This window comes from Vicugna pacos, chromosome 13 (genome assembly GCF_048564905.1).
Source record: "Vicugna pacos chromosome 13, VicPac4, whole genome shotgun sequence".
NCBI classification, from domain to species: Eukaryota; Metazoa; Chordata; class Mammalia; order Artiodactyla; family Camelidae; genus Vicugna; species Vicugna pacos.
Window position 1 is genome coordinate 29,699,703 of NC_132999.1, and position 15,242 is coordinate 29,714,944.

At 35.9% G+C, this 15,242-nt stretch overlaps 1 protein-coding gene and 1 non-coding gene across 7 annotated transcripts in view; one reads left to right on the plus strand and one right to left on the minus strand.

The window, feature by feature from the left end:
• ZFYVE9 (zinc finger FYVE-type containing 9) overlaps window positions 1-15,242 on the minus strand; it is a 130,986-nt gene that overhangs the window by 23,265 nt on the left and 92,479 nt on the right. For all 6 annotated transcript variants that reach the window (XR_012079106.1, XM_072974441.1, XM_072974437.1 and 3 more), the window contains 3 exons: window positions 15,053-15,208; window positions 8,899-9,123; window positions 7,302-7,384 (listed from right to left, as the gene is read on the minus strand). Coding sequence is in view for 5 of the 6 variants with exons in the window: in XM_072974441.1 (XP_072830542.1) it covers window positions 7,302-7,384; window positions 8,899-9,123; window positions 15,053-15,208 (464 nt within the window). In the remaining variant the exon portion in view is untranslated. The remainder of the gene's footprint in view (window positions 1-7,301; window positions 7,385-8,898; window positions 9,124-15,052; window positions 15,209-15,242) is intronic.
• On the plus strand, window positions 1,342-1,445 carry LOC116283131 (U6 spliceosomal RNA). Its single transcript, XR_004192683.1, has one exon. It is a non-coding gene; the product is annotated as a U6 spliceosomal RNA (small nuclear RNA).

Below are 15,242 nucleotides of genomic sequence, written 5' to 3' on the forward strand. Positions count from 1 at the left end.
GAATTTGATTTATGGCAATCAAATTATCACAAATGGAAAGATGTGAAAACTGAAACACCTCATTTACTTAAATAATAAGAAAATGTATTGTAAAAGCCCCACTGTGTGTATTTGAGCTCTCCAATTAGACTGTAAAGTCTTAGAAGGGGTAGACCAAAAAGTTTCATTTATCCTTTATATAGCAATATTAAACAAATATTTGAATGTTTACCCTGCTTTATCATTACTGTCTCCTGCCTCTAAGATAAGCTTCAAGGGCGTAGGGCCTCTCTCTTGTTCTGTTCTTGTTATATTCCAAATGCTTGGAACATCCTAGGCACTCACTGAATACTTGTAGAGTAGAACACACCCCCTCCCCACCCCCTACAACCAGTGTGGCTGAAGCAAAGTGAGCAATGTTGGTAGGAGCTGAGATCAAAGTGATGGCATACAGCTAGATTTCACAGGGTCTTGTAGGCCACCATAGGACCTTTGCTTTTACTTTTGACATATTTTAACAGATCTCTCCAACTTTCTCTGTAAAGAATAGATGGTAAAGGAGCAAGAATAGAAGAAAGGAAATCAGACAGACATAATAAAAGCAATCCAGGCAAGAGACTGTGAACTTGAACCAAAATGTTAACAGTTCAAAGAGTGGTGAGAAGTTGCCAGATTCTAGATATATTTTGAAGGGAAAAATGACAGTATTTGCCACTATTTGATGCAAGACATGAAAAAAAAAAAAAGTCAAAAGATGATTCTGCTGCTTAGCATGCACAAGGTCCTGGGTTCAGTCTCCAGTAACTCCATTAAAATCAATTAGTAAATAAATAAACCTAATTATTCCCCCACCAAAATAATAATATAATAATAAAATAAAATAATTTTTAAAAAAAGGTGATTCTGAATTTATTGCCTGGGCAAGCAGAAGACTTGGAATGCCCTTTACTGGGGTGCAGAATATGATGGGAAGGGGAGGTGGCAAGTGAGAAGGCTGCAGGGCAAGAACCAAGAAAGAATGGTGTTCTGGAAGCTCAGGAAAGAAAACGTACAGGTACTAGTAAGTTACTGGATGGAACTGCATGAACATTGTCTTCTGACTGCCTCTATTTATTCAGGGAAATTGGGGCTAGGTCATTAGCTGAAAATGAGGAAAGGAGAGGTGGCGTACAAAAAGAGGTCATGCACAAAAATTCATCAAGGAGAGTAGGAATGTACCGTGGACAAGGAAGGACTGCTCGGGTTGGTCTCCGAGCTTCCTTAATGGTACTGGTCATGAATCTAAAATGAGACCCATGACTATGCTACTCTTTTTGTCTTCACCCATTTTTAGGGTTGGATGAAAGTTAAGAATGAAAGGAGGTGCTTGCTTCAGCAGCACACATACTAAAATTGGAACGACACAGAGATTAGCATGGACCCTGCGCAAGGATAACATGCGAATTCATGAAGCATTCCATATTAAAAAAAAAAAAGAATGAAAGGAGAATTAGATCCACATAGGTATGATCAACTGACTTTTGATAAAGGTGCAAAGGTAATAAGCAAATAAAGAAAGGATAGTCTTTCTGACAACTGGTACTGGAATGACTAGACATACAAATGGGGAAAAAAAAAAAAACTCAAACTATGCCTCACAATCATAAAGAAAAATTAACTAAAAATGAATCACAGACCTAAATATAAAACATAAAACTATAAATCTTTTAGAAGAACACATGGAGAAAATGTGATATAAGTTTATTCAATAAGTTCTTAGATATAAAAAGCATGCTCCACAAAAATTAATAAACTGGACTTCAACAAAACTAAAAACTTTTATTCCATGAAAGTCATTGTTAAGAGAATGAAAAGATAAACCACAGACTGGGGGAAATATTTTTAAATGTTACATATCTACCAAAGTACTTATATTCAGAATACATGAAAAACTCTCAGGAGTCAACAATAAGAAAACAACCACCATATTTTCTAAGTAGGAAAAGAAACACGAATTAAAATCACAAAATTTAAAACCACTAAACTAGTGGAATGGCAAAAATTAAAAACAAAAGAGGAGAAATAACAACAGCTGGCAAAAAAAAAGAATTCTTGTACTTGACAAATGCAAAATACTGTAGGCATTTTGGAAAGCAGTTTCACAGTTCCTTATAATGTGAAACATACAATATGGCTCACCTATCCCACTCCCAAATGAAAAGAAATGAAAACTCAAGTTCACACAAAATTTCATACATGAATGTTTATAGCAGCTTTACTCACAGTTGCCAAAAAATAGAAACAACCCATATGTCCATCAACAGGTGAATGGATAAACTGTGGTTCATACATACAACAGAACACAACACAGCAACAAAAATGAATGACATTGATACTGAAGGGTACCAGAATATGCCACCCCAAAATATGCCTCTTGTTAATTAGTCTTTGGCCAATTTACAGGGCCCCAGTCGAGGAACCTAAGATGAACAGAGCAAAAAGACTATTTCTTCCCTAATAATACTTACAACAACACGGATTAAGCCCAAGGGCATTATGAGAAGTAAAAAAGCCAGACTGAAAAGGCTACATACTGTATAATTCCGATTATAGGACAGTCTGCAAAATCTACAGGGACCAAGGATCAGTGGTACCAGACATTAGAGGTACTCCAGCAAATTTTCTGGAGTGATACAACTGTTCTGTATCTTGATTGTGACAGTGGTAGTAACATAACTGCCTACGTTTGTCAAAACTCTTGGCAGTGTACTCCAAAAAAGGTGGGTTTACTGTATATAAATTAAAAAAAAAAATACTTTTAAAGAGAGAGGTAGATTTAAGCAGGGTTTACATTTTGCCAGGCTACCACAACAGAGGGTAAAATGGAAAAATGAACTAGAATGATGTTTTTAAAAAAAGTAATTTTAATGATAAAACCATGGAATCTTAAGACAGATAAAGAGACAAGTAAATAGAGTGAGAAACAGTGAAATGGTGTTGAAATCCAATAGATTGTAAATCCTGGTAAACTAGAGAGAGAGAAGGTGATGATGTTGAGTGAGATGCTCAATAGATATCCAAGTATTTCTATAACTGAATTGATATAGACCATAAAAACCTTAGGCTGCTGTTGCTAGATTACAGTAATCTGTTTAGGAGATATTTATCCTGTTATCTAGCAAAATATCTCCTTTTTATTCCAAATCGGATTACAATCAGTAAGAAAAAAAATTATCTTGTCAAAAAATGTGACTAAAACCTAATGTTATCAAGGAGGGACAAAGGGATAGGGGTTGGAGTAAAGAACAGAGAGAGAGAGATCTTACAGATTAAAATATAATTTAAAAATTTCCACTTCTGGCCAAGATGGAGAAAAGAGAACAAGACTACGGTCCTGCCTGAACCAACCAAAAAAATCTCACAAAACACACGAAACAATGATTTCCGAGACATGGAATCTCAGGCAATGAAGGACAGTGATCCTCGAGAGACAGGAAACAAACAAGATGAGCTCTGTGACTGCCCAGGTTATGCCTGACAAGTTTCCAAACTCAGGAGCAGGAAGGGGGAATCCAGGCAGAGGCTGGCAGATTTCCTGAGCTGAGGAGACAAAATCGAAAATCCAGAAAAACCAAAGTAGTGAGAGTTCACAGCACAGAGTATCAGAGAAGAGAAAACTGTAGAGAGAGAAAGCCACAAGTCTGCAGAAGGTCCCATCCGGTGTTCAGCAGTGTTCTGATTAGCAAATGTGTTTGAGGAAACTTCTTGAAGCCAGTGAAGGAAATGCCTGAAATGAATACTGGGAGCATTATCCGACACTCAGGTCTGGGAACAGTGTCCATTCCCAAAATCCAGATAGAAAAACCTCATAATTCATGGGCACTGAATAGGGTATTCCTGTATAATAAAGACTCTGACTGACATTTGCCCCTGGTCCTGGGAGGTAGTCTCAAATCCTTGGAATTTTTCTGAATGACAGGAGTGCATTTGTTATTCCTGGTGTACCCTGATGGTCTATGTCAATTTGGTAACTCATGATAAGCTCCTAGATATTTTTGCTAACAAGATGACCCAGGGTTGGGGGCTGGCCATTTCAGAAAAATCAACCATATGATCAGAGGCTGGAGCTCTCAGGTAAATGATATCAATCAGCTTGACTTCTGGGGAGCGAGGAGGGGATAGAGATCGAGTCTAATCACATGACCAATGATTCAGTCATTCATGCCTAGCAGGGAAACTTCAACAAAAACTCAGGACACAGAAGCTCAGGAGCTTACTCGGTGCACACTGAAACACATCACTGTACTGGGAAGGTGACATGTCCCTGAGGACACAGAAGCTCCTTGTTTGGGACCCTCCCAGACCTGGCACTATGTGTCTCTTGTTTTGGCTACTCCCGATTTGTTTCTCCTTGTTATAATAAAACTATGATCACAAATACAGTAGACTCTGAAACAATGAAGGGGTTGGGGAATCAACCCCTGCACAGTAGAAAATTTGTGCATAACTTCAGAGTCAGCCTTCTGAACTGCAGTTTCCTAACTACAGATTCAATCAATTATAGATTACATAGCACTGCCGTACATATTTACTGAAAATAATCCACACAGAAGTGGATCTGAGCAGTTCAAACTGATATTGTTCAAGGATCAACTGTATAGTACTTTGCTGAGTTCTGTGAATCATTCTGGTAAATTACCAAATCTCATGGGTTAGTGGGATCTCACATATTTGTATCCAGTTAATCAGAAGTATGGGTGGTCTAGGGACCCCTGAGCTTGCAGCTAATGTCTGAAATAATGGCAATCTTGTGAAAGACTGTGTCCTTAATCTGTGAAGTCTGGCTTAATTCCAGATAATGCCAAAAGTCGTTGCAAATACAGTTAATCCTAGAATAATGTGGAGGTTAGGGGCACTGACTCTGCGTGGTCAAAAATCCACGTATAATTATAGTTGGTCCCCCATATCTGCAGTTCTACAACCAGAGTCAACCACCCATGTATCGTGCAGTAGTGTAGCATTTATTGTTGGAAAAAAATCCATGTATAAGTGGATCCTCACAGTTCAAACCCATGTTGCTCAAGGGTCAACTATACTCAGAAGGGTCTTGCCTTAGTAGTGGGGAATAATTAACCCTATAGTAAACAAGACTTTGGTTCCTCCTTACAAATCTTAAAATCAAGACTCAAAAGGATCATTTTTAGATAAACTAACATTACTGGTAACCAAACTCAAGAATAATTACAGGAACACAAAAATATCTGGTATCCAGCAAGGGAAAATCACAATATCTGGCACCCAATAAAAATTTTTAAAAATACCAAGTATGCAAAGCAGCAGAAAAATACAATTCAAAAAAAGGAGGAAAAGTCAGTCAATGGAAACTGAGACAGAACTGAAATGGATGTTAGAATTACCAAACAATGACATTATAAAACTTATTATAATTATGTTTCAGATATTTTAAAAGTAAAGGCATAGAAGATACAGAAAAAGATCCAAGTCAAACTTCTAGAGATGAAAATTACAATGTCCGAGATTACAGGGGAAAAAAAGGATGGAATTACTGGCAGTTTTAATATCAAAAAATAAAAGATTAGTCAACTTGAAGACAGCAATAAAAACTGTCCAAAATGAAACACAGAGAAGAACACTGAAAAGAAGAAACAGAGCATTAGTAAGCTGTGAAACAATTTCCAGCAGCCTAATAAGTCTGTAACATTGGTGTTCCTGAAGGAGAGGAGGGATGGACAGAAAAATTATTTGATGAAAACTAAAAACACACAGATCTAAGAAGCTCAGAAAATTCCGAGTGCAAGAAACATGAAAAAAACTATACCGAAGGCACATAATCAAATTGCTTAAAATCACTGATGAAAATAAAAACTTAAAAGCAACCAGAGAAGGATAAAATACTACCCAGAGAGGAATCAAGATAAGAGGGAAAATATTTCTCATCTGAAAAAAAATGCAAACCGGAAGGCAATAGAGCAAATCTTTCAAATTCTCAAAGAATAAAGCTGTCAACCTAGAATTGTACATCTGATGAAAATATCTTTCAAATACAAAGGACATTGTTAGAAATACAGATGCTGAAAGAATTCGTCACCAGCAAACCCACACCACAAGAAACATTACAGGAAATCTTTCAGGTAGGGCAATGACACCAGACTGAAACACAGATTTAAACAGAGGAATGAAGAGCACTGGAAATGGCAGCTATGTGGGTAAACCTATAAGAATTTTTCTTATTGTTTAAATCTACTTAAAAAATAACTGAAACTATAACTACAGCTGCACGACAGAATGAGGAAATAACCAAATCAAGTTCCCCCAAAGCAACTAAAAAGCCGGGTAAATGTATTTTTTTAAACCACCAACCATTCAGTGCTCTGGAATCTGACCAAAGGTATACAACACACTGAGACATGTTTATTCATGAAAATTACTGAACTTCAAGTACGAATAATAGAGTTGAGCCTGTGATCTTCTTGCCTGGGGCTGCCCCTAGCCCTATGCAGTAGTTCAACCAGGGCAAGGTAGTTTGTGAAAACAACTAGCTTTGCTGCTTGAAGGATCTTGCTTGTGTTGTTTGAAGTGGTAATCTCAGTGGCTGGTGAAAAGAGCAGGCAAGCGGCTCTGTCAGCCTGAGGCTGCTAGCCTTTTTGGGAGAAGTAATGAATAGGCAGACTAGCCAGAGATTTAACAAAGAGTCCTGGGAGGTAAGACAGTCATAGGGAACTTTACAAATCCTCCAAACACCCAGGATTGACCTTTGTCTGTGCACCTGTGTAGCAGAGCCATTAGTGGGCCCAAGTCAACCAACATCCTTGGTCAACAGGGTTAAAGCCCACGCAGAGGAGACCTGAGAGAGTCCAGCGGAAAGGAAAAGAATAAAGTTTGAATCCCAGCACACACACAAATCCATTAAGAAAGAATAGATGCCTTACTGGCTTGAGGTATTTGAACATAATCTCTGACCAACCTTTGGCAAAACAGTAAGCCACATGGACAAAGGGGACACCCCCAGGATGCTAGGCTTAAAATTGTTTAAGACAAGACACAACACTAGGTGCTTTAAGTATTCACTAGTCCTCACAATAATTCTACCAGGTCACTTAGATAGTAAGTGTATAACCAAGGGCTGGAATCCGGTACTATTTCTATCCAAAGCTCCACATACTTTCCAAAGAATACATATGTTCTGTTCTTTTCCTTCAGCATAAATCTTCACCTCCCTGAAGCAGAAAGGGTATGGCTATTAACAAAATAATAAACTCCTTCTCTTCCTTCTCCCACACAAACCCTAGTAAGGAAAAAGAAAATTAAAATTCCCAACTTACTGCAAGAAGATTCATGATGGTATGCCCCGTCTCTCCAAACAATGGCTTCCGAAATCTGACACTGAACAGTGGGCATGGATAAACTATGGAAGTGAGAAATGATCAGACTAAGTTTGGCAGCTTAAATTCTTCATAAAAGAGACATCATGTTTCATTAAGCTCTCAAAATATAATTGAAATGGCTTAGTTAGAGCATATGAAATTAAGGGATCAAGAAGTATTTACCATGACAGCATCACAGACAAATTCGGAGCCTTCTACAAATCATATCAGAGTAAGTTTTTTAATAACCAGAGTAAGCTTTTTGATGCGGCTATTTCTAAAATGAACTACAATGTCTTAAGAAGTATTCTTTTCCAAACTGGATTAATATGATCCAGGAAACAAATATCTCCTGATTCCTCTGTGCTCAGGAATTCTAAGAGTTCACTCTTAAACATGTCCCTACCAGGACCCTCCTTAGAAAAAGCCAAGCACTAGGTGATCCCGTTAGCTGGCTTGAACTTTATGGTTTGAATTACCTGTGTAAGATACAAATTTTGTTTCCTCTACCTACAATCCTTTCCATTCTCTACTTCACTTAGGTGGTTCATATGCCTCTTTCACAGTTCAGTCAAGGCACCTTGGTCCCTCATTCTTGATGAAGTTAGAGACCATCTTGGGACTCCCAAAGAACTCTGTTAACTGTGAACATGTGTCTTAACACAATATACTACTATAATCATGATTTCTGTATGTCTTCCTTACAAAAGTTCCCAAGAGTCCATAATCATGTCTCAGCCATTATGAATTCCCAGGACATGGTAAGCCTTTATTAAATTCTTGTTGAAGGAAAGAATAACTTCATAAAGAATGAAGTTGACTTTCTGAAAACACATAATATACTGTTTTATGGTTTATAAAATAATTTTTTCACTATCTCATTTGATCCTGTTAAAAATACTGTGCAATATAAAAGGCAATTGTTACTTCCAGTTGCAGAAAAAAAACTGAATCAGACAACTTGAGTGACTCATCCAAAGTTACAAAGCTAGTAAGAGGCAGAGTTAAGAACCTTATTCAAGTAGTCTGATTCCTAGACTAGGGCAATTTTGACTAGGTGAAGATAATGACGTTTGTACTTAGGCCTTAACATCTTTAAAAATAATCACAGCTCAGTTGCACTGCTACAACCATGGGCAAGGAAGCTCCTTTACCAGCAGAGAGTGATCTCTATACCACCAGCTTCCAGTGTCTGTTACATTATAAAAAATATGTCGTAACTATTTTCCAATCAAGTGACAAAAATCTGCTCACCATATATAGCTACTATAAAGTTACTTGTTAAGCTGAAATTCACGTTTTCTGAAGATGATCACATATTTATCAATGAATTATAAAACCAGTTAAGTTTACAAGGCAATGAATAATCATTATCTCATTTGATATTTTGAGTCCTTTCCATTATAGCCCAAAAAAGTAGAGACACTGGCCAAATTTAGCTTAGGTACCTCAAAAGATTACTTCTGTTTAACTGTATCACCAGGGGGCTCCGAATATCTCAAGTTTTTATAAAGTCATGTCTTGGTCATACAGCTTAGGATGTTTTACTACTTACGTCGATATTCAGCTCCAAGTCTCAACATTAGCCGGATGGGAAACACTTTAGCCCAAGGAGTTTCCCATTTCTGGATAAGAATTCCAAACAAGTAAGGTGGAGTTGGGAGTACTAGGTCTTGCAATGATTGGTAAGTTGATGTCACGTATAAGAATCCACCATGTTCTTTACTGCCAAGGAAACTTTGACTGAAGAAAGAATGTCCTAAGTTGCCTACAACATTCCCTAAAACAAAAAAGTACATTAATTATTACTGATAATCTTATTTTTAATAATCATTATTACCAGTGAGAGCCAGACACTACCAAACACTAATTCCCAATCTTTCACTATGAAAGACACATGTTTATAAAGTTGTTCTTTACACAAATGGCATCTATTAAATGAAAATTAGCTTCTTAATTTTATCAGGGCTTCTGGTGAGCATGAAATAACTTGTATCATCACACTATAGTTTGTCTGGCTAAATGCCAATGTGAAATAAAATTCTTAAATGGAAGATCAGAAAAGTTTACACATAAAAACATTTCTCTGCCCTTTGGCCTCCTCTCTTCCCACTACTGTGCACTGTGTATCTGCATTATGTGCCAACCAAATCTCCCCCATTGGCAGAAATACCTGCTCAAACATAAAGAGCAACACTCTCCTAGCATCAACAAGACCACTCCTTAAAAGATAACATGCCTTCTTAATCTTGTAAGGGGCCACAATGACACTTAAATCTAGATAGTGTAAACTGTCAATAATATGTCATTTAATACACAGCCCTCTGTCTCAAAAAATTTATATAACTGTGCCTTGACGTCTAACAGGAGAAAAGTTCTCGGAGCTTTCTGAGATGCTGTTCCCGGGTTATAATCCTCAATTTGACCTGAATAAAATTTTCCATTTCTTTCTTAGATTGACTGATTAGCTTTTTTATTGACACCAAAAATACTGATGCCTTCTTTTAGATTATGTGACTTCAAGGTATGAATTATTTTGGAGGTCTCAGGATAAGAATTATTGCCTCAAAGTTCACAAAAAATGTTAATATTAGGTATCTGCTCTCATAGAGTTTACAATCCTAATGCCATTGAGTAAATAAATTCAATTCATGAACATAATGAATTAAGACATTAAGTATAATTATATATGAGACATTAAGAGAATAAAACTTACGGAGAAAGTATCAAAGATAGGATTTATTCTAATTTTGGTTGAGACAGATATGAAATATAAAAAACTCAGAGCTTATTTAAATTCATATTAGACAGTGGGGGTTTTTTTTTTCCTTTTAATTACAAATGCTCTTAACTAAGCACTTTCTAATTCAAATATTTTGTGAATGAAACAGTAACAAGTCAGCCCTTGATTAAGGAGACATTTCCCTCAGACTAGAATTACAAAAGAATTTCCTGACAGGAGCTGTTCAATAATGTAACAGCAGATTTGTTCACCAGACATGAGCAAGCTTCCTTTGACACTTCTGAAAGAAGTTATTAGCAAATACAGAAATTGCCATCAGAGAAGTTAATGCTTACTTTCCTTGAAAACTAGAGACTATTTGCAGGACAGTTTGGTGATGGGTCACAGAATCCTTCAGTGAACTGGGAAGCTATGCTGATAGTAGGGTCCACACATGAAGGGAACATCTCCCCACAAAACTCAGAGAAGCTTTGTGGCTGAAAGCCATGTTCACCTGCACATCATTATCTGGCAAATACATTTAGGGTAGTTCTCTTGCCCCAGGATTAACCAAATCTGGCTGCACATTTAAGCGCTGGGCCAGATGTATAAAAACAAAATAATCCCTATATCAAGTAGTATGTTATTTTGGAAAAAATCAGATTTTGGAGTCACAGAGACATGGGTTTGAACACTAATTCGATCACTCACTATCATGAGATTGGGGGAAAGTTACTTGACTTCTGTGAGACTCAACATCTGTGACAACTGGGGAATAGTTTACCAAATTTCAGGCCTAATGTGAATAAATTTGTTCTAAAAAATGATTAACTATTATTTTTATAATGCAAATAGTCACATAATGAATAATCAACCAAACATAAAACTTTCTTTGCTTTATCAAAGATTTTAAAGTAAGGCTTGTATAAATTTTCATCTTTTCTCTTGGGGGTAGGGGTGTAGGGAGAGAATGGGAAACAAAAGAGACAGAAGATTTTTTTTTCCCTCCTCAGGGATGAGTACATAATAGCAGTCCTCTAAAGCTCTAATAACAGCATAATGTTTATCTTTCTTAAGCATGCCCCAGTGAATATAGCTCAGAGGTGAAGACTGTGTTGGGCTTGGTACTCAAAGCTTTCATTCATTATTCCTTTGAGATTTCCCTATTAGAGACTGGAATCTATTACTGGTTATTTTTCCACAGATACTCATAACGTTTCTGCTTCTGCCACCTAACAACCCTCCTCCCCATCCCAATCACACTCAGATTCTTCATTATTTCCCCTTACATTATAAAATATATCTTTTATCCTTTAAGCATTTACTTTCTTTAAAATTTTAAAAACTGACAGATCTCTACCAATTCTAATGAATAATATTTAAACTGTCATTTAACACCTCATCAATAAACAGGTAACATTCCATGGGTATAAATATCAACAAAAATAAAATATTAGGTATGAGAATTTAACCAAAAAAAAAAGCTTTCATTTGAAGACTTAAACTGAGACTCCAACATCAAAAAGAAGATAATGTTGGGAATGAAAGAGAAATAATATTCAAAGTGTAATTGAGTTGTAGAGAGCAGAATCTTAAAAGTTTTCATCACAAAGAAAAAATATTTGTAACTATGTGAGGTAATGGTTGTTAACAAGACATTTCATTTCACTATATATATATATATATATATATATTAAATCATTATACTGTATACTTGAAACTAACAATGTTCTGTGTCAATGATATCTCAATAAAAAATTTAAGTCAATTTTAGTGAGGTATTATTTACCTGCAATTAAACTCAACAGATTTTAATTACATAGTTCAATGAGTTCTGACAAATGTTAACAGCCATGTAACCACTATCCCAATCAAGACACAGACCATTTATATCATCCCACAGAGTTCTCAGGGCCCCTCTGTAGTCAGTTCCAGCACCAGGACACCCACCTCAACCAAGGCAAATACTGATCTAATTTCTATCACCACAGATTCACTTTGCCTGTTCCAGAGAACCATACTGATATAATCATGTAATATGTACTTCTCTGTGTCTGGCTTCTTCTGCTCAGCATTATGGTCTGTGAGATTCATCCATGCTGCTGTGTCTATCAGCAGTTTGTTTATTTTTCATTGTTACGCAGTATTCTAGGGCTCACTCACTATAGATTTTTGTTTGTTTATCCACTGTAACTGCTTCTTAACTACCTGCTCTACCTGCTACCAGACAGACTTTGATCCATTTTCATATTGCTTCTAGAGTCATCTTTCTAAAACACAAATCTGATTATGTCACTAATTTCTTTCAATGACTCCTCACTGTCTGCAGAATAAAGAGGACAAACTCCTAAACAAGACACTCTTGAACCTCCCATGCCCTAATCCCTGATGCCTTCTCAAAACCCACATGAACATGCTATTACTTGCATCCCCAAAACCATTTCTGTTTGGAGTTTTTACATGTGAATACATTCAAACTAAGGGTAAAAATGAATGTTTCAAGTAATTTTTGGAATGAAATTTCGGCCTAGAGTTTCCAGATGACTTCAAATTAACCCCATACATTTTACAACTGACACAGTAAATACTGAACTGTACTTTGAAGGTATGATGTAGTCAGTTTCTACCGTATCACCTTGCCCTCATGTACTATTTCACTTAAATTATCATAGAGACTAATTAAGACATAAAAGTACAATCTTTTACACGTAAGCTATAATCACACTTAAGATGCAATTTTACATCCTGCTTTTGTACTTATTCAAGAGCATTTTCCATAAAAATAATACTTTTAAAATAATATTCTGAAAAAGATGCATTCATCTAAAAAGTGTAACACAGATAAACTCTTCTCCTATAGCTGGGCATTTAGGGTTGCCTCTAAATCTTCATGTTAAAAATTTAGTCATGCTGCAATAAACCCTTTCACATACAAAGTGTATTTTACACTTCAGAAAATTTCTTTGGCATAGAATCCCACATGGGGAATTACTTGCATTCAGAAAGTACAAATAATTAATGATTTTAATATAAATGTTATAAACATTAACAAATAATGCATGAAAATAATTTTAATACCCTGGCCACCCTCACCCCACCCTTGTTTCTCAGAGATAGTCTTTTATTATTCATTGGCTTTGGTTATTATATTACTCTTTCCCTATTTATCAATTCTAGGTATTATTTTTGACTTCTTATCCTGATAAATGAGAATTTAGCTCAATTACATTACTTCTTACCTCTTTTGTTAAATCAGGGGAAGGTTAACTTTGTAATGTTAAATGATACACTTAAATATATTTTTTCTCTCTCTACTTTAAATAGTATGCCTTTATACTAGTATCCTTAGTCTTATCCAACTTCTAATAGCTATGCGTTTACTTCCCCCAGCCTTTTTTAATTGAAGTATAGTTACTTTACAATGTTATGTCAATTTATGGTGTACAGCATGTTTCAGTCATACACATACATACACATATTCCTTTTCATATTCTTACTCATTATAGGTTACTACAAGATACTGAATACAGTTCCCTGTGCTATATAGTAAAAACTTGTTTATCTATTTTATATACAACAGTTAACATGTGCAAATCTTGAACTCCCAATTTATCCCTTCCCACCCTCTCTCCACTCGGTAACCATGAGATTCTTTCAATGTCTGTGAGTCTGTTTCTGTTTTGTATGTTCGTTCACTTGTCTTTTTTTCTACATTTCACATGTAAGCGATATCTTACGGTATTTTTTTTTTCTTTCTGGCTTACTTCACTTAGAATGACAATCTCCAGGTCCATCCATGTTGCTGCAAATGGCATTATTTTATTCTTTTTTATGGCTGAGTAGTATTGCATTATATATATATATTATATATATATATATAATATATATATATTGCATTATATATATATATATATATATCTCCCACAACTTCTTCATCCAGTCATCTGTCGACGGACATTTAGGTTGTTTCCATGTCTTCGCTATTGTAAATAGTGCTGCTATGAATACTGGGGTGGGTGTATCTTTTCGAATTAGAGTTTCCTCCAGATATATGCCCAGGAATGGGATTGCTGGATCATAAGGTAAGTCTATTTTCAGTTTTTCGAGGAATCTCCACACTGTTTTCCACAGTGGCTGCACCAAACTATATTCCCCCCAATAGTGTAGGAGGGTTCCTTCTTCTCCACACCCTCTCCAGCATTTGTTATCTGTGGACTTTCGAATGAGGGCTATTCTGATTGGTGTGAGGTGATACCTCATTGTAGTTTTGATTTGCATTTCTCTGATAATTAGTGATACTGAGCATTTTTTCATGTGCCTATTGGCAATTTGTATGTCTTCACTAAAGAATTGCTCGTTTAGGTCTTCTGGCCATTTTTGACTGGGTTGTTTGTTTTTTTGTTATTAAGTTGTATGAGTTATTTATATATCCTAGAAATTAAGCCCTTGTCAGTCTCATCATCTGCAAATATTTTCTCCCATTCTGTAGGTTGTCTCTTTTTTTATGTTTTCCTTTGCTGTGCAAAATATGCATTTACTTTTACATTGTTCCAGTTAATAATATTTATAATTTATTTTGAAACCATAATAAAGTTGTCCATGTTAGTGGTTTTGGGAACTTGAACATTAAATGAATATTTACATTATAATTATATAAATATTGTTAACTCAAAAAACAAGTAGTAAGTTATCATTATGCTTCTTTCTACTGATACCAATATCATGTTCCATAGCCAAAGGAAGAAAAGACTCTTACATCATGGTCAATGGATTATCTTACAACTTTGATCCCAGCCTTTGAAAAATAACAACCACCACACCAGGTAAAGTACTAAAATTTGTAACTTCTTCAAACCATGCCAAGTTCTAACTTGCCAATAATGCCAAAGTCCAATGCCAGGCTTCCAAATTTAAGGTTATTTACATCTGAATCTAAAATTTTTTATCATCTATAAAGGGTACAGACTAAGTCATAAAGTATCCCCACCTGCCAGAGCATCCCGATAAAACTGCACAAAATGATTAAAGATATCCTTCGGTAAACACTTTTCATCCGGTAGGCACTGCAGAAGAATGACTATCTCAGACTGACCCACTGCATGCATTCCCTTGGTTGTGAAACACCAGCACTTCCTGTTCACATCTACAGATGAAATAAAATATACAAATAACAATAT